We start from the raw sequence: 18,670 nt of genomic DNA on the forward strand, positions 1-18,670 counted from the left end.
ATATATATATATATATATACTGAATTTGCACACACACCCATATTTGTTTGGAACACTGTTTGAAAGGTACTTAGAATGTGCAGAGTAATCACACCTATTGTTTCCTCCTCACAAAGTTCCCAGTTAGCTTGGGAGGGTACATCTCATCCCCATTAGTCAGGTGGGGAGACTGAAGTTTAGGGGGCCTGTATTCAGTTCATGTAGCTGAAAAACGGCAGAGCCAGTTTTTAACGCCATGGATCCAGTTTCCAAATTCAGAGCTGTCCCCACTTTTTCACCATCAGGGGGCCACAGGGGCTGGACTTCATGGAGACTGTTTGGAAGGGGTCTGGTGGAGGCAGAAATCCTTCATAAGGCAACTTAGGCTGCTGTTTCCATGAGCCTTTTTGAGGTTGGAGTCTGGAGCACTGATGCCCCAAGACCCAGGCTGACAAGATTATCACCTGTCAACATTTGTGTAACCTTCATTTCCTTCTCCAAATGAGTTTAAAGTATATTTGCATTGAAAGGAAAATGTTCTTGGTCCCTCAGGTCTCATACCATGATAATAAAATCTGTAGGAATTGTACGTGAGTGAAAAAATAAATTAGCAACCTGGGAGAGCTCGTCTTGGTATTTGTACACAATGGCACTCAAGGAATTTCTCGCTCACTTGGAAAGAGAAGCTTGAGGCCCAACAGGGCTTCCACAGACGTTCAGAGCTTTCCAGATCAGGTGATCAGGCTCAAATGGTGGCCTGGAGCCCTGGAGCTAGATATACCCATGGGCCTGTGTGATTCCCAGGACAGAATCCACTGAGGGCTGGGAACGAGTCCTGGACAGGTCAATGGGGCATGGAATGTAGGCCCTGCTGACAGACAAAAACTGGGAGGGTTCATGGACCAGGCACAGACTTTCCACAGTAGTATTAAGTTGTGATGATAACCCTGGATTCCAAACATCCATTTCAGTCCTCCTCTCTACTTCATCTGGGCTGCTTCAGAGCTAATAAACCCAGAAATAAGTTCCTAACATAGGACCGTGGCAACAAGCCTGGAAGATCTCTGGTTCACACTTTTCTGTTACCTTGGCTCAGCCATTGATGGATGGGAGACAGATAAGGTTTTCTGAGCCTCTCAATCACACTGGTAGACTTGGGAAAACCATCTTTCAAGGTGGGACAGTGTCACAGGGAATATCAGACACTGCTTTACCATATCTCCATGGAAGTAAAGAGACAAAGCTGTTACTGAAATCCCTCCTTCAGTATGAAGTGATGGAGACAATCAGATTCCAGGGTGCTTCTGGCAGTCCATCCATCCACTGATTTAAATGGAGTTGCTTTGTCTGTGAAACCCATCAAGAGGTAGTATGGTGAAAGCACCCTCTTTCGTGTCTGGGATCCAGCAGGTGCTCAATAATAGAGTGTTCTCAGGGTCTGTGATAGGAGCTACACAGGTGCTTCCAGAGTGAGTCTGGGCATATGAGAATTTGAAGGGGGAGCTTTGGGCATAATGGGGAATTGTGGTGGTCATCACGATGTTCTCACAAATCCCAGTTCACCTTGTAGACACGTAGCTGGAATGTGCTACCTCATTTGTTTGTTTGTTTGTTTGTTTGAAGTTAAGCATGGCTACATGACTAGCCTTGGCCAATAGAATGGACAAGTGCTGTGCATCATTTTGTGTGGAAACTTGAGAACCAGAATCCTGTTTGCCACCTTTCTCTTTCTCTGCCTTGGGGTTTTGGAAGCACGTGTCAAAATGGACTTTCCATCAGCCTGAGTTTCCGACTGTCTATGATAAGCAGAGCCCTTCTGCTGATTCATTCTGGACATCCAGAAGAAGTGAAAAATACTTTTTTTTCTGGTAATACATTGAGATTTCATGGTTGTTTGATACTATAGTACAATTTAGTTTTATCCTAACCAATGCAGGAGTTTTATTATAAACTCCCTGATGGAATATCTAAGACCCAAGCCATGAGATCTGTGTGGTCTTAGCTCTAACCGAATTTGAGCTCGGATCTCCCACATCTCCCCATTCCATGGTCCATCTGAGCTTTGCTCATGTGACATGTGAACAGTCACTAAACTAAAAAGACAATAAGGAAATGAAGTTGGAAGGGGGCAAGATCATGCCCAAAAGACAAGAGCAACTGTGTCAAAAGAGTCAACAGGAATGGTTGTCAGGCTTGAAACCTTGAATGAAAAGTTAAACTAAGAAGACTAGAACATTGGGTGGGGTTATAGAGCACGTGAGTCAAGGCAGTCAACAGCTGTGGCACTGAAATGCTCCCTGCAGTCCTCCAGTGTTAGACAGATGTGTGGTCCCATGTGGAGTCTACTGGACAAATTGGGATATGCCAGGTAAGAATGCTCCAACTCCCCCTCCCTTAGGAAAATAGCAAAAGGCACAAAAAGAGTACAAATATTACAATAACTATGACAGTTGCCTTATATGCATTGTCTCATGTACGCTCCTCAAATTTTGGGGAGGCATATCGTAAATCATAGTATGCATGTTGAAATGTTATGTAACCAGCTTAAGGTCACATGGCTGGGAACAGCCGTAATTCAAAGCCAAGTCTGTTTGATGTCTGACCCTCAATTCTTTTCATCCCACCATGCCACAGACAACCCATCCATGTGCAAACTTTTTTTTTTTAAAACAGTGCTTGGACACAACTAAATATAGCTTCTTCCAATTCATTCAGAGACACAGAAATTTTCCCTAACCCAGCTCTACTTAGATTATCCTGACTATTATAATGTGATTACGCTACAAACATGATGACCCATTCAAAATAGCATCTGGCTTCCAACTGCTCTCAAGAGGCAATTGAGTTCAGGAGCTGGAAGAGGCAGTGAGTGAAACAGAGCAACCACCCTTCCCCTCCCCTCTGCTCCTATTTAGCTCACCATTTGGCAGAGGCATCATCCAGTTTAAATGTGTCCCCACATGATATAAAGGATGTGGCAAGGAAAGAGTTTCCTCTCTGCATAGATAGAACATGCACAACCGCATCGCCCCACAAAAGGTGGCTTCTGATAGATATTCGTGCGAATTTGCCACACTTGTTTTGCATCCAACCGTTAATTATGGTCCTTTCAACTTCACAATCATGGCTAATGGTGGTGGGGATGCAGAGAACAGTATATTCAGCAGACCTCATTCTGGGAAGAGAGGGAAAGAAACAATACAGAACTGCATCCGCCCGCTGTTCGCAACTGAAACAGCTTCTCTGGGTACCATTTGGAGAATTTGGAGGAAATCAAGGCTGCCCAGGAGCCTGGAGTCTGGGAAATGAGACAGCTGGGGAAAAGTCTGACTACTGTGATGGAAGGAAAGTCCTTTAGGGCTCATCTGCCTATGGAGAAAATAGCTCAGAACCACATCTCTCATGCTACATTGAATGGAAATTCAGACTGTTCACACTTACTTGGTGCCTTTCAGTATTCAAGATCTTTTCTCACTTGATTCTCAGAATGATTGTGTGAAGTATATATTGCTATTTCAGTTTTATAAGTGAGGAAACTGGGACTCAGAGACAAGAAACAGTTTATCACTCATTCATTCATTCATTCATTCATAAGATGATCACTGAGTATCTACTATGTGCTAAACATTGTACTCAGTATGGACGATATAGCAGCAAATAAAACAAGAGTTCCTACCTCCTGGAACTCAGTATAACAAGGGAGGCATGCACTAAACAAAAATAATGCATTTGAAAATATTCCCAGTGTTATAAAGAAAATGAACAGGTAAACACGCAAGTCAGTACTGGTGTGGATGGCTCTTAGATTAGGTTGGGAAGTTCCCAGAGATGTGACATTAATGATGAGGTCTGAAAAATGAGAAGGTACCAGTTCAGCAAAGAATGAAGTGAAGAGAGATTCAGGTAAAAAAAAATAATAATAGTAACAGCTTGAATGAAGGCCCTGAAGTGAGAAAAATATCTTGGAAATAATGTCTTAGAAAATAGTCAAGAGAAAAAGAGTAGTTAAAATGTAGCAGGCCTAAATATATTTCGAGGACAATGCTAGGTTCTGGGTACCCCCTTTGAAGGAGGGCATTGGAGAAAAACAATCTGTCTATGACAAAACAGAATATATAGGATTAAAGAGATACAGGAATCATGCCACATGAGAAACAGAAGTAACTTCTTGTCAAATATCAATGAAAAATGACTTGGGTGGTCAGGCACGGTAGTTGGTACTGTCATATTTTCTCCAAGAGGCTGACATGGAAAAGAAAAAGATTTGAGTTGTTCAAATCAATACAAGTGCTCAAGAGGACAGAGTTAAGGAGACAGAATTTGGCTTTATAGAAGGAGGAGAGTTCTAACCATTTTACCTGCTCCCCAAAGAATCAAGTCTCTTTTCCTCTAGAGAATTGTAGTGGTCATGCTGAGGCTATATAATGACCTGCCAAGAATGCTTTATTGGAGATTTCTTGTTGGCTTCTGGTCTACACTAGATGACACTTCAAAATCCATCCAACTCTAAAGTACTATAGATCTATAATATAGTCGTATCCAAAACAAATGGTTACAGAGAAGAACAATCCAAGATGGTAGAGTAGATAAAGGCTGTGCTTGCCTCATCCCGTGAGCACATCAAAATTACAACTAAATAATAAACCTGGAGAGCCATCTGAAGCCTAGCTGAACAGAAGTTTTATAACTCAGGATATAAAGAAGAAGCCACATCAAGACTGATAGGAAGGATGCAGATGTAAACCGGCTGGCCCCAAACCTCCATGTGGTGGTTGAGAATCAGAAGGGATATCTCAGCCATAGAAGTGCCCCACAGTGGAGCAGGGATCAGGCTCCCCAGCCAGGAGTACTGGTGACAGGCAGAAAAGCCCCCACAACATCTGGCTGTGAAAAACAGTGCGGATTCCAACCGTCTGGGCGGGATGAAAGGCTGTAGGAAACCTAGATGTCCTCTTAAAGGGCCCACGCACACACTCACTCGCAGGCACTCGCCCTGGGCTCCGGTGGAGAAATAGTGAATCGGGGGGGGGCATCAGAGGATTAGGGGGGGGGGCAAACTGAGGTGTGTGGCCTCGGAGGGACGCCTGGAGGACAGTCAGCATTTTCCCTGCATGGGTCCTCCTCCTGTTCAGCCGGCAGGTGGGCATCATCTCCCCTGTGTCAAGCCCTCCCCCTACACTCATGGCCAAATCTGAATCTGACTGGCCTGGTGAGCTCTGCAGCTCCACCCTGCTGACTCACTGAGACCCCCCACTATACCAAAGTCCCTACCACAGGAGGCTTTATTGGCAGCTGAACCTTACCAGAGCTGGCAATCAGCAGCAGGCAGCTGCAGGCCTCGGTGTTGCCTGGCTGTTTTCAGAGCTACCTGAGGCCCAGTACTGGTGGCAGCTGTCCTCAGTTCACAGCATGGCCTCTCCCACACCCCTCCAGGTCCAGCACATGTAGTGACCAGCTGTGGGTGGTTTTGTTGCTCCTATAGATAATTCCTGACAGGGGCCTGCACTGGAGCCCCTCCCAAGAGGGACCAGAACCAACATACTTGGAGGTTGGCTTCAGACCACAGCAGAGTACAACCCAATTAGCCCACAAGTAGCACATCCAAAGGGAGGTTTCAACAGGCACCAGAACCCAATGGGGTGAATCCCGCACTATGTGTTAAGCTCCCCAACAGAGCAGCCTATAAGCTGCAGATGTGGCCAAACCCCACAGCCAGGCAGATTGAGGATCAATACCACCCACTGACATGCCAATAGCAATCAAGGCTCAAATATAACAGGAAGGCGCACAACATCCACACAAGGAACACAACTGGGGCACCCACATAGGTGAACAGGGAGACTGTGCCACTGGACCCCACATGGCACCTACTACATAAGGCCATCTGGCAGGAGACATAGAAGGTCTACCTAATACATAGAAACAAACAGAGAAGCAGCCAAAATAGGAAACAAAGAAATACATCTCAAATGAAACAACAGGAGAAAACTCCAGAAAAAGAACTACATGAAATGGAGGCAAGCAACCTACTAGATACAGAGTTCAAAATAATGGTTATAAGGATGCTCGAGGAGCTTAGTGAGAACTTCAACAAAGAGATAGCAAGCATAGAAAAGGACACAGAAACCTAAAAAAAGAGCCAGTCAGAAGCGAAGAATACATTAACTGAAATGAAGAATGCACTAGAAGAAATCACCAGAAGACTAGATGAAGCAGAGGATCGAATCAGTGATTTGGAAGACAAGGTAGCAGAAAACACCCAATCAGAACAGCAAAAAGAAAAAAGAATTCCAAAAAATGAGGACAGTTTAAGAGACCTCTGGGACAACATCAAGTGTAACAACATTCACATCATAGGGGCACCAGGAGGAGAACCGAGAAAGCAAAGGATTGAGAACCTATTTGAAGAAGTAATGACTGAAAATTTTCCTAACCTGTGAAGGAAATAGACATACAAGCCCACAAAGCACAGAGTCCCAAACAAGATGAACACAAACAGGTCCACCCCAAGACACGTTATAATTAGAATGGCAAAGGTTAAAGACAAAGAGAGAATCCTAAAAGCAGCAAAAGACATGCAAATAGTAACTTATAAGAGAGCTCCCATAAGTTTGACAGCTGATTTCTGAACAGAAATTTCACAGGCCAGAAGGGACTGGCGCAAAATATTTGAAGTGATGAAAAGCAAGGATCTACAACCAATGATCTACTCTACCCAGGAAGGCTATCATTTAAAATCAAAGGACAGATAAAGAACTTCCTAGACAAGAAAAAGCTAAAGGAACTCACCAGCACCAAACCAGCATTACAGGGAATGTTAGAGGTACTTCTTTAAGATGGAAAAAAAGATAAGAAATATAAATAATAAAATGGCAATAGTTACATATCTACCAACAATTATTTTCAATGTAAATGGATTAAATGCTTTGATCAAAATCATAGGGTGGCTGAATGGGTAAGAAAACAAAACCCTTACATATGCTGCCTACACGAGACTCACTTCAGACTGAAAGATACATACAGACTGAAAGTAAAGGGATGGAAAAAGATATTTCATGAAAATGGAAATGGAAAATAACAAAAAAAGGTGGGGTAGCAAAACTTATACTAGACAAAATAGACTTTAAAACAAAGGCTATAACAAGAGACAAAGGAGGACCCAGTAATCCCACTTCTGGGTATTTATCTGAAGAAACCCAAAATGCTACTTCAAGAGGACATATGCAGTCATATGTTCACTGCAACCTTATTTGTAATAGATGTGAAGGTAGCCTGGGTGTCTGACGATGAAAGAATGGCTAAAGAGGAGGTGATACATATATACAATGGAATATTGTTCGGCCTTGGATAGGAATGGATTCTTGCCATCTGCAGGGGCACAGATAGACCTGGAGGGAACTGTGCTGAGTGCAGTATGTCAGACAAAGACAGATGCAATATGATTTTACTTATATGTGGCATCTAAAGAACAAAATAAACAAAGAAACAAAACAGAAACACACTCACATTTTTATGGCTGCCAGATGGGAGGGGGTTAATTCCCCAATAAAATCTATTAAAAAAAAATCCCAACACAAGTGCCTATGAACAACTCACACCTTATGAAAATACCTGCAAGGACTCTAAGCACCATGCTGCATAATGCACATCATGCTTCGACTCTCCATAGTGTTTGTACGGCTGGACTAAAATACTCCACCTTTATATACCGTATTTGCCGGCGTATAAGACGACCCCCTAACATTTCCACTCAAAATACAGAGTTTGTTATATACTCGCCGTATAAGACTACCCCCTCTTCCGCACACCTTCCACACACCAAATAAAAGGTAAAACAATATCAGATTTGATTTGGCCCACTGAAGTGCAAACAAGCGTATTGTATTTCGTGTCACCACATAACCGTTTTGGCGATGTTGAGCCACCATGTCTGCTACATGTTTTTCGAGTTCTGGCCAGTGTGGGGTGCCTCTTCTTAATGCACACTTACCCCTTGGCATACTCTTTAATGCTTTCTCATTTGATTTCCAGTCCCGAACCATCTTTTCTGTTACTCCATATTGTCTTGCAGCAGCACAATTATTATTTTCCTTAGCAAAGTTTATAACTTTCAGTTTAAAATTTGCATCATACTTCTTTCTTTTGGCTGGTGCCATGATAGGGATGATAGGGGTTTGACTGGTCGACATTTTCTATGCTGTACTGTACAATGGTGCAGTATTGTGGTTGGCTGTTGGCTGTATACAAAGCCTGATTTGATTGGTCCCTGCTCCCTGTTTGCCCGCCCTGTCACTATAGCAGTCTGGTCCACCCTTGCATCAGCATCTCCCTGGGACCTCACTAGTGCGCAAGTGCGAGCTCTTCAACATTCTAACAGGCACCATGATAGCGCAAAATCGCGAATCTTCAATGCATATGTAAAGAAATATATGGTAACCCGAATTTACCGCACTCGCAAAATCGCACACAGCCGACCATACACCCAGCAGCGCTGCTGATGCCTGAACGGTATGTGGAATGAAGTGGGCGGGCATCGGGAGGCCACTATGGCACGGGGCAAGCACTATGGGCAGTCTATCTGAAGTGTACCTGGCGTATAAGACGACCCCCCACTTGGAGGCATATTTTTCAGGGCCAAAAAATCGTCTTATACGCCAGCAAATATGGTAAATTGCTATAGAGTTTTCAAAATGCCTCAGTGTACAAAATGCCTTTATGCTCATCCTAATAACAGTCAACATTTAATGAGTGATCTCCACACATTCTTAAATCCAGTGATTAGGTTTTTAACATATGATTTTACATAATTTATGTTTATTTTTGGCTGCTCCCCTACTAGAATGTAAACACTATGAAGAAGGCATTTTTTTTTGTCTGTTTGGCTTACTGTTTTATTCCCAGCACTCAGAAGTACCTTTCTTTCTTTCTTTTTTTTTACATATAGTATGTGCTTACTAGATGCTTACTTAATTAATCATCCTTAATATCCATAGAATAATATCTGGACCCTAAAATTCTCTTACCCTCAGCTCTGATTGAAATTTGCAGGTAGGGTTGGGGGCAATGAAATTGACTGATAGTCAATTATTCAATCTGGACCACAACTAATACTGCAAGAAATGGCCATGATGCTTTCTTTTAACTTGTCTTAGTTTAACATAACCTTGTTTCATCCTTTGCTTTTAATCTTCTAGTGACATGGGTTTGCTGAATTCTGATTTTTACTTGACCCAAGATATATATTCCCCCTTTTATGAAAGGAGCAAAGCACCACTTAAAAAAATAAAATTTAGTGCTTTTGGATTGTGTTATAGTTGCTGATTTTTATATTTACTTAGTTTCCTTTGTTTCTTCCACTTTGCTTTGTAGATTGTTGTTTCCTGGATTTTTAATGATAGTTTGGAAGGCTGCCTTTGTGTTTAAAAACTATACTTTTAAAAAATTCTCAGTATCAAAAATAAAATAGCATTATTTATTCCATCCTGTCTAAAATGAAAAACTTAGTGGGTTTTTATTTACACCCATCAATCCATCTCTCTCTGTTTTTGTTGACATAATAAGGAATTATAGACCCAGGTCTCAATTGTTAATTTTTACATTATATATCTTCTCTTGAAGTAATTAGTTTTCATATTAACCTTCTATTTTGTTACATATTTAGAGCAATTATTTAGCATTCACACTATGTTTAATTAATTTCCATGCTCACTATGGGTCATTTTATTCCATATTTCTCTATTCTTGATTTCTTTATTTTGATTCATTGCTTGGCCAATTGCTCTTTGAAGGATTTATTAGAAGCAGGGCATGTGGGAGCCCCTGGATATGGAGAACATCTTTCTGATGTGTTTGCACAAGAACAACAACTTGGCTGACAAGGAATTTGTGGGTTATAACATTTTCTCCTCAGAAATCCTCCAGGCTTAACTGCACTGTGTGCTGCCCTTTTTGATGTAGAGAAATCTGAGATGGGCCAGGTAGAGATTTGTTAGACTGGGAATAGCTTTTGTGCTCCTAAGACCCTTTCACCCAACTCTTTCTTTTCAGTAAAACTTAATACTAAATACAGTATTTTGAAGCAGTGTGTACTATTTCTCTTGCTAGAAGACTACAACACTCAGAGCGCCCAGGTTCCACAGCTTTTCCTGTGTTCCTGTGAGGCCAACTCTATAACCTCAGGTCACCTGGCCTGAGCACCCATCCAATTCCAGTCCTGGTTGTGTTTCATGACTGCAAATCTTAGTTCCAACATGGGAGTACACATGGTGTAGAATCAAAGGCATAAGTAAGTAATGGCCTTGCTCATCTTGGAAGCAGTCGTAGAAACTGTTTCCTAGATGTGATAGCCTTGGAGGATGGTGATCTTATTCTCAATGGCAAAACCCCATGTCATGAGAAGGGGGATGGGTGTGGTCTGTTGTGTGAGGTTTGAGGAGCAAAACCTCTGGCAGCCCTCCTGCCTCACCTGCTTGTCTGCTCAGGGCCAAGAATGGTCCTCCTGGAGTCTATCCATCAGTTTTCTTTGGTTCTATAGCCTCGATCTCTTGCTGGGTGTCTATGAGCATTTTAGGAGGAATGTGATGCAGTGCAAACTGAGTGGACCTACACATATTACTCCTATTCACAGCATGGAAACCCAACAGCATCCCTTGATATGTTGCCAAGAGGAGGGAAAGCCACACCTTCTCAGAGTTGTGCTGAACCTATAAGCTGGCCAGTATGGGATGCAGAGACTGAAGAACAAGATGGGTCCCTAGCTGTTTCTTCCCATTGCTCGTCTTCCTCCTCAGTACGTCAGTGTTTCATGCAGAGGGAAGACCAGATGGACAGGTGGAAGGCAGGTGGGCAGCTTCTCTTCGTAGTTTTATACTCTCTGTGAGGAGTGTTGCTTGAACCAATAATACATGCAGAACTGAAATATCAATGTGGAATTTAAATGGGTCTGTGGACATTTTAAATGCTAATTAGTTCCTTAAACCAGGTTTCTCGCAAGGTAATGGCTGCTACTAACAGACTAAACTCTCCGTCTTGGCCACCAGAGCCTGCACAGGCTATTCTGCACACACTTCTGCACATCTTGCTTTTGTCTCAGCTTTCCCTTCTCCAGTGAGCTTCTCACTTCTCCAGATACACTGTGGAACACGGCACATACCACACTCCCCTTATATAAGCTCTTGGAGGGCACCTAACTCTATAACCGTGATGTGAACTATAGGGGCCTAGCATATATCCGTGTCCATTATGTATCTGTTGAATGAAATATGGCAACCTGGAGTATGTCCATAAAAGCATCCTACATGAGGGCCAGCCGAGTGGCGCGATGGTTAAGAACTGGCTTGGGACGCCAGAGGGCCCCGGTTCGGATCCCACATATGAGGGCCAGTGACACTGCCCTCCACAGCTAAGATGCTGAACAACAGCTCAACCTGGAGCTGGGCTGCCATGAGTCGCCGGCGACAGCGTAGGCTGCAGCCCCTGTGGCAGTGAGTTGCCATGGGCTACTGTATGTAGCCAGCAGCCAGCAGCCACAGTGAGTGGCCGTCCAGAAGCCGGCGACTGATCTGCCTCGCCCAGGAAGAAGACAATGATGGTGCCAATTTGGGCCAGTGAAGCAACGTCCTCCACAACTAGACTGAAGACCCCCCAAAAAAACAACAAAAAAAAACGACAGCAACTTGTCTGTTCCCCTTCCCCAATTCCCCAGTGCTGTTCCCATCCCCCCAATTCCCCAATAAAAATCTTTAAAAAAAAAAAAGCATCCTACATGGAAAAAATAAACTTTTGTCGTAAGAGGAACTAAAGATATTTAGCTCACAGAAAATAAGACCAGATGGGTGTGTTTGTGTAGAGGGGAAGCAGATGACAGAAAAGATCTTATATAACTGAAAAAATACCACCTGAGAAGGGGATTGCATTGGTTCTATTGGGCCCTGAGGGTATGGACTGAGAAAAATGGGTAGACAGTATAACAAAAGATGTATTTAAGATAGAACAATAAAAAAGCTTTCTTAGGGCTACAGCCCCCTAAAAAAAGATCAACAAAGTTTCTACATAAAGAAGTGAGTTCTCTGTTATTAGAGGTATTCAAGAATATGCACTACTACCAGTTAACTGTGATATTATTATAATGTTGATTGAAGCTCTGTTTTGTATGTACAGGGAGGAAGGGTGGTATTAGATGACCTTTCAGGTCCTTTCCAGCCTTGTGATTTTGTGATGTGATGATGGGCACGCCTCCTTGACCAACGGAATAGATGACAAACAAAGGTTACCTTGTCTTTGGGAGAACAGTATTTTCTAAGGTGACTAAGGGTAACGATAAAGGAGCTAGTATTCACTGACTACCATTAAAATGTGCTTAGTACATTCACAGATATCAAATTGATAGATATTATTGTATAGACAAGAAATCAAGACTTGGATAGGCCACGTGATTTGCCCAAGCAGAACACACTTTTCACCCACTAAAGTTTACAGGGGTCTGCAAACTTTTTCTGTAAAGGGCCATATAATAAATATTTTAGGCTCTATGGGGCATAGAATCTCTGTGTCAACTACTTAACTGTACTGTTGCAGCATCAAAACAGCCCTAGGCTATGTAAATGGCACAATCCCTTAGGGGCCCATGATTTGTGAAAGATGGTTTCCTTGCAGACTGTGGGAGCAGAGCATGGGTCTGCACTAAGAGGCCATCGTATGGTGGAAGGAGCTTTAGACAGAAAGCCAGGAGGCTGCTGTCCCAGTCCCGTTGTATTAAACTAGCTAGGTGAGCTCCTTGGCTAAGCCACATTTCCTTTCGGAGCCTTAGTCCCCTCCTCTGAAGAAATGAGGAAATAGGATTGGATAAAAAATATTCAAAAGAAAGAAAAGGCATTACCATAGTAAAAACAAAGCACCTTATTTACAAAAAAAAAAAAAAGAAAGAAAGAAAGAAAGAAAAGAAATAAAAAAGAAAGAAAAGAGAAAGAAAGAAAGAAAGAAAGAAAGAAGGAAAGAAAGAAAGAAAGAAAGAAGGAAAGAAAGAAAGAAAGAAAGAAAGAAAGAAAGAAAGAAAGAAAGAAAGAAAGAAAGAAAGGAAGAAAGAAAGAAATAAAGAAAGAAAGAAAGAAAAGGTATGGGGCTGGATTTGGTCCACTGACCTTAGTTTGTCAACTTCTGTGCTAAAGCCATGCTGCCTTCTCATTTGAGAAAGGGAAAAATACAAACAAGGCAAGACATGGCCTTCGTGTGGCCATACTTACCCCGTTGGCTTTGCTGAGTGCCTGGAAGTAGATGCTGTAGCTTTTCAGAGGGGAAAGAGGAGGGTTCCAGTAGCCGTTGTAGGTCTTATTGTCCCCCACTGTAAAAGGCTGTGTGACGGGCAGGTTGGCGGGCTTCAATTCGGCAGCAAAGTAGTGCAGAGAATCGAGGCTGGAGGCGTTCCTGTAGCTCACGGGCACCGCAAAGCACTCAATGATGTCAGCTGCCCGCCGGGACTTCTGAAGTCTCTCCTCCTTGACAACCAGCTGATAAACACTGGACAGGACATAGAAGAGGCAGGTGAACAACCATCTGGAGGGATGAACTCATTAGTCATCATCATCACTTCTGTTTACAACTAAACCTCCCTCCTGAGCTTCCGACGTCTAAATCCACTGCCTTGTATTGTAGACATCTACATGGAGGTCTCCATGTAGATGTCCCAACGCCAGCTCACATTGAATATGTACAAAGTGCAACTCAGTCCCAACCCCTACAAACCAGCCTGCTCCTCCTGCATTTCTTCCTTAGCGGAGGGTAGTACTGTCCATCAAGGACCCAGATCTTGAATGTGGGGCTCATCCTCAATTCCTACCACCTTAGTTCTCACTCTGCACCTCTCATCCACAAGCCTGGTTGACTTGACATCAAGTCAAGTTTGCACCTGGTCCTCCACCTTTTCCTCCTCCCACTCACAATATTGAGCTTGGGCACTTCCTCACATCTCCCCTGGACTCAACGGATCTCTTTGCTTCTAACTTATCTGATCAACTAAACAGTCAATCCATTGATCTTCCTAATAATATAATACCATCCCTCTCCAAACACTTTTATAGGCTCTCCATTTGGACACTATTGAAACTCCTCATCCTAGCACTGGGGGTGCTTGGTGCCCGGTTTCCAGTCTACCTTTCAGAAAAAGGCACTACCTTTCAGGTTGAGTGCCTCATGAGTGTCAAGCTGCAGCAAAAGTGGAAACCCAGACCTTTTACTCATTGTTCACCCGTTCTTTTTTTCTCTACCTTCCTTCTTTTTCCATAAGCCAACGAAATGGACAAAGGGTCTTCTGAGCAGTTTTCATCTGGCAACCTCAACTACTTAGCGCTCTCCCACCCAGCTCAACTGAAATCGCAGACCAGCAAAGAATTTGGGGGGGGGGGTTAAATTGTGTTGCCAACATATGGCTCACAGACAATTGGGATTAATGTGCCAAAGTACAACCACTGAGTTTGCAGCTTGTCCATTCAGAGGCAAATTTGCAATTGCAGCCAGAAAGCTGTAAAACATTTTGACATATAAATCTTTTTGCCAGTGGATCCAGCCTCTCTCAAAGATCAGGGTACTCTGATTAAGGAGGAGGAGAGAAGAAATGGCACGTGCACGTGCTGCCACTTTCCTCACCCTGACACAGACACTTTAGGAAGGGGTGTGGAAAGAACCTTGAAAATGGGCATTATTTTTGTTTCTTGCAGTAATTTTATCTCATCATCGTTCTCTGGAAATATATATTTATCCAAGCTCTTTTCAGCTTGTTGGTAATGATAAAAAGCATACCTAAATGAGACTAACTCCCCAAAAGTCGTATCTCTAGTGCAAAAGAAGTAGTTGCAACAAACTATTTAGGGTCATTTATAAGCAAAAGGAATTTTTTTCTTTAGCAGAAAAATCTTGATGGCGTGAGAGAAGAATAACTTAAAATGCTCACTCCACAAGAGCTTTTATTCACACATTTTCCCCTCCAGTGACACCTCCTCTATTTCTCCCAATGATAAAACAGACATTTATGGCCACATTTTCTGCATAACTTATTTTGACTGTCTCATCTTGCGGGGCCCTGAAAGCTATGCTGCAGCCCCACCTCAACATGCAAGGTCAATGAGAGCTTGTATCTTCTTTCAGCTCCCTGGCCTTTGTGTCCTCACTGAAGCTCACCTTCAGTATCCACTGCTTCCTCTGTGCTACCGTGGCTGAGCCCCGTCTCTCTTCACACCAACTTTTCAACTCAGGCTTGCCAGCAACTTCTATCTTTTAGTTTCAGTGTCTCCTGAGACAAGAATACTCTACTGTGGTTTTGAGACCTCCCAACCCATAGAGGGCAGTGTCTCAGGTGCCTTTAAGAGCAAAACTTGCAGGAATTCCTCAGGCTATTGAGAGAGCCTGCAGATGGGCCCTCATGCTATCTCTGATTCCTGAGCTCACACTTCTCTGAAAGGGACAAGGGACTATCAGAACTATCCATCCATCATGATTGACATATCCTGGCCCCTTTTCTATATCTAGGGAAGGTGTCTCCAGCCAAGGGCTGTATCCATTTGGAATGCTGACATTGGGTGATGGATAGAGAATATGCTGTAGCTAACAGGTGAAGACTGCCTGACTTCAGAAGAGCACATGTGTGCTCATGTTCTCCCAGAACTAGGCTTTCTTAACTCAGGTTCTTCCAGATACAGACCCTGAGCCAAGTTTCAACGCAAATGACATGTTAAGGAAGTGAACTTAGGAGAAACCAGTCAGCGAATGAGGGAGAGGAGATGGGAGAAAGCCAGGCAAGAATGTGATTTCAGGCGAAGTTCCAGTCTCAGCCTGTTCCTACAGGGAGCTCTGGAGCACAAATTGTACTCCAGAGTTTGTCTCATGTCAAGCCAAGGACTTTTGGGCCTCCAGTTCTAATCAGTATTGGTTATGGACCCCACTGCAGAGACATAAAGTCCCAGGTAGTCCTAATTCCATGTGTGGGACAGGCAAGGTAGCTCTGGTAGAGTAATGGCAAGCCTTTGAAGAGGTCACAGCTGACAGCCATTTGCATCAAAGCACATAGAAGATGGGTGATGGGCACACTGCAGGAAGGCAGGTATGAAGGGATTTGAGTGAGCACCCACAGTGTCCCTACAGGGCAATTGTGACCAATGGCCTCAATGAAACGTGCCTAAGAGCAGAGATCTCGTTAAACAAGATAGTTCTCAGCCTTTGTTTCCATCCCCACTCAGCTGAGGCAAATGGTGATGTCCCATCAGTCACTGTGACTTTTCCACCACTGGTTTTTATTTTCCTCTCTTATAATATTATTTGGAAAATTTGTTTTACTTTTATTGCTGTACAAGAGCCACAGGTACATGGAATTGATAAATACAGAGGGTGCCCAAAAAACGTATACACATTTTAAGAAAGGGAAAAAAAACTATTAAAAATTGTAATACTCAATATATACCAATAACAAAAGATGACTCCAGGTCATGTTTGACTTCTGCAATTACGAGAGTGCTCAGAGTGGTTCCGATCAGTGTCCAGACACTTTGATTATAACGAACTACTGCTTGAGCAACGTTGACCAAAGTGTCCACTTGTGTACATTTTTGGGGCACCCCCAGTATGTATGAATCTAAAATAGCTAAGTGACTGTAAATAAACATTGTTTAAGTCCAGTGGGGGTCCCTCCAGGCAGCTCCCACATCCTTGGGTGGCCCCATTGGTCATTGAGCACACCTTCACTTGCTGCCACCACAAGGGGTTCGAGCCTTACCTGTTCCCTACTTTACCAGGTAATCAGGCATTTCTTCCCAGAAAAAACTTAGAAGGCAAGATCTGGGTGCCCAGTTAGCTCACTGTTACTGTTGTGCCATGACTTTTGTGCCCATCTAGTGAATGAATAAATGTATTTTTTAAACATCAAAAATTCATACAGATTGTTCATACTGATATCACCAATTCAGTTCCACTAACACAAGATTCTTCCTCACCTTCCCCATTCCAAATTTGTTTTTCCTTTTTCTGACAGTGTCCAACACCTCATGTCCAACACCAATATTTTTTACCCATTTACCTTCTCATAGCATTCATACAAAATCACTAGCATTAACTAATTAATACCATAACCAACCTCAGTAGTCATAAATAGAGTTCTGGATTTCTGTACTGTCCTGCTCCAGCTCCTTTCCAAACAATTCAGTCCTAAGCTATTAGATAGGCAGAGCAAGGCAGGCATCTGTGTGTGATGGGGGAGGCCATGATGGCCCAGGGTGGGGAGTGGAAGTCCATCTGGCATCCCTGAGACCTGGGCAGGTGACCTGTGAGGTCAAAGCTATCAATAACGTAAGAATAACACTAAGGTATTATTTGCCTTTTGTACTCTCAGTATCTCACAAGTGTACTGTGGAGTTCTTTAAAAGTTACAGGACTTTAAAACTGTATGAGGCTGAATTCTCTTTATTTACTTCAATAAAACAACATAATGTAATAGTTTGATTGCAGAAGCAGATATGGAGTCTAGCAAACTTCGAGTCCACCAGGTATTAAAGATTATAAAAAATGTAAAACAATGTACATTTCTCACTAAATCATGTTTTATTTGGAAAATAATTGTTTTCATGAAAATATTTTATATTACCATGTAATGGGTTTACCACTATAATTTTAAATAAAAATAGCTTTTATTTAAAATTTTTTAAATTCATAAGTAATTAAAAAATTTTTCAGTTTTATTTTCTAATCTGGTAAATTGATAGATGATAGTAGATATAACTCACATAAATTAAATGCGAAATTTTAAAAATCTGTACCCTTTGACCACCAATTGCTCCTGGCAACCATCAATCTGTTTTTTGTTCCCATGAGTCTATTTTCTATAGGTTGGTTTTTCCAGCATTACTGAGGTATAATTAACAAATAAAAATTGTATATATTTAAGGTGTGCCATGTGATTTTAAGGTGTGCTTTATGTATACATTGTAACATCATTGCTAATTGACACATCCATCACCTCACATAGTTAATATTGTGTGAGATGAGAACACATAAGATCTATGCTTTTAGCAGATTTCAAGCATAACACACAGCATTACACAGATCTCCAGAACTTATTCTTCCTGCATAACTCTTGCACCAACACTGCCCATTTCCTCTACTCTTAAGCCTCTGAATACCACAATTCTACTCTCTGCTTTTAGGAGTTTGACTTTTCTTTAGATTCCAACTATAATTGAGATCATGCAGTATTTGCTTTTCTGTGTCTGACTTATTTCACTCAGCATAATGTCCTCCAGGCTCATCCATGTTGTCACAAATGACAGGATTTCCATCATTTTTTAAGCCTGAATAATAATCCACTGTCTATATATACACCACACTTTCAATTTCAACAAGGTCACAGGATATAAAATCAATATACAAAAGTCAATTATGTTTTTATCATTAGCAAAGAGCAATCTGAAAATGAAATTAAGTAAATAATCCCATTCACAATAGTATAAAAATAATACTTAGAAATGAATTTAAGCAAAAGAATTGAAATACTTGAACATTAAAAAGTACAAAACATGGGGGCCAGCCGAGTGGCGCATAGGTTAAGAGCTGGCTTGGGATGCCAGAGGGGCCCGGTTCGGATCCCACATGTGAGGGCCAGTGACACTGCCCTCTACAGCTAAGATGCTGAACAACAGCTCAACCTGGAGCTGGG

At 42.4% G+C, this 18,670-nt stretch overlaps 1 protein-coding gene across 1 annotated transcript in view; it reads right to left on the reverse strand.

Annotated features, from left to right (window-relative positions):
• The window catches only part of PTPRT (protein tyrosine phosphatase receptor type T), a 1,070,914-nt gene that overhangs the window by 212,166 nt on the left and 840,078 nt on the right, over positions 1 to 18,670 (reverse strand). The window contains exon 12 of the mRNA XM_019636904.1: positions 13,221 to 13,494. Coding sequence (XP_019492449.1) covers positions 13,221 to 13,494 — 274 coding nt within the window. The remainder of the gene's footprint in view (positions 1 to 13,220; positions 13,495 to 18,670) is intronic.

The sequence above is a fragment of the Hipposideros armiger genome, unplaced genomic scaffold (genome assembly GCF_001890085.2).
Source record: "Hipposideros armiger isolate ML-2016 unplaced genomic scaffold, ASM189008v1 scaffold_31, whole genome shotgun sequence".
NCBI lineage: Eukaryota > Metazoa > Chordata > Mammalia > Chiroptera > Hipposideridae > Hipposideros > Hipposideros armiger.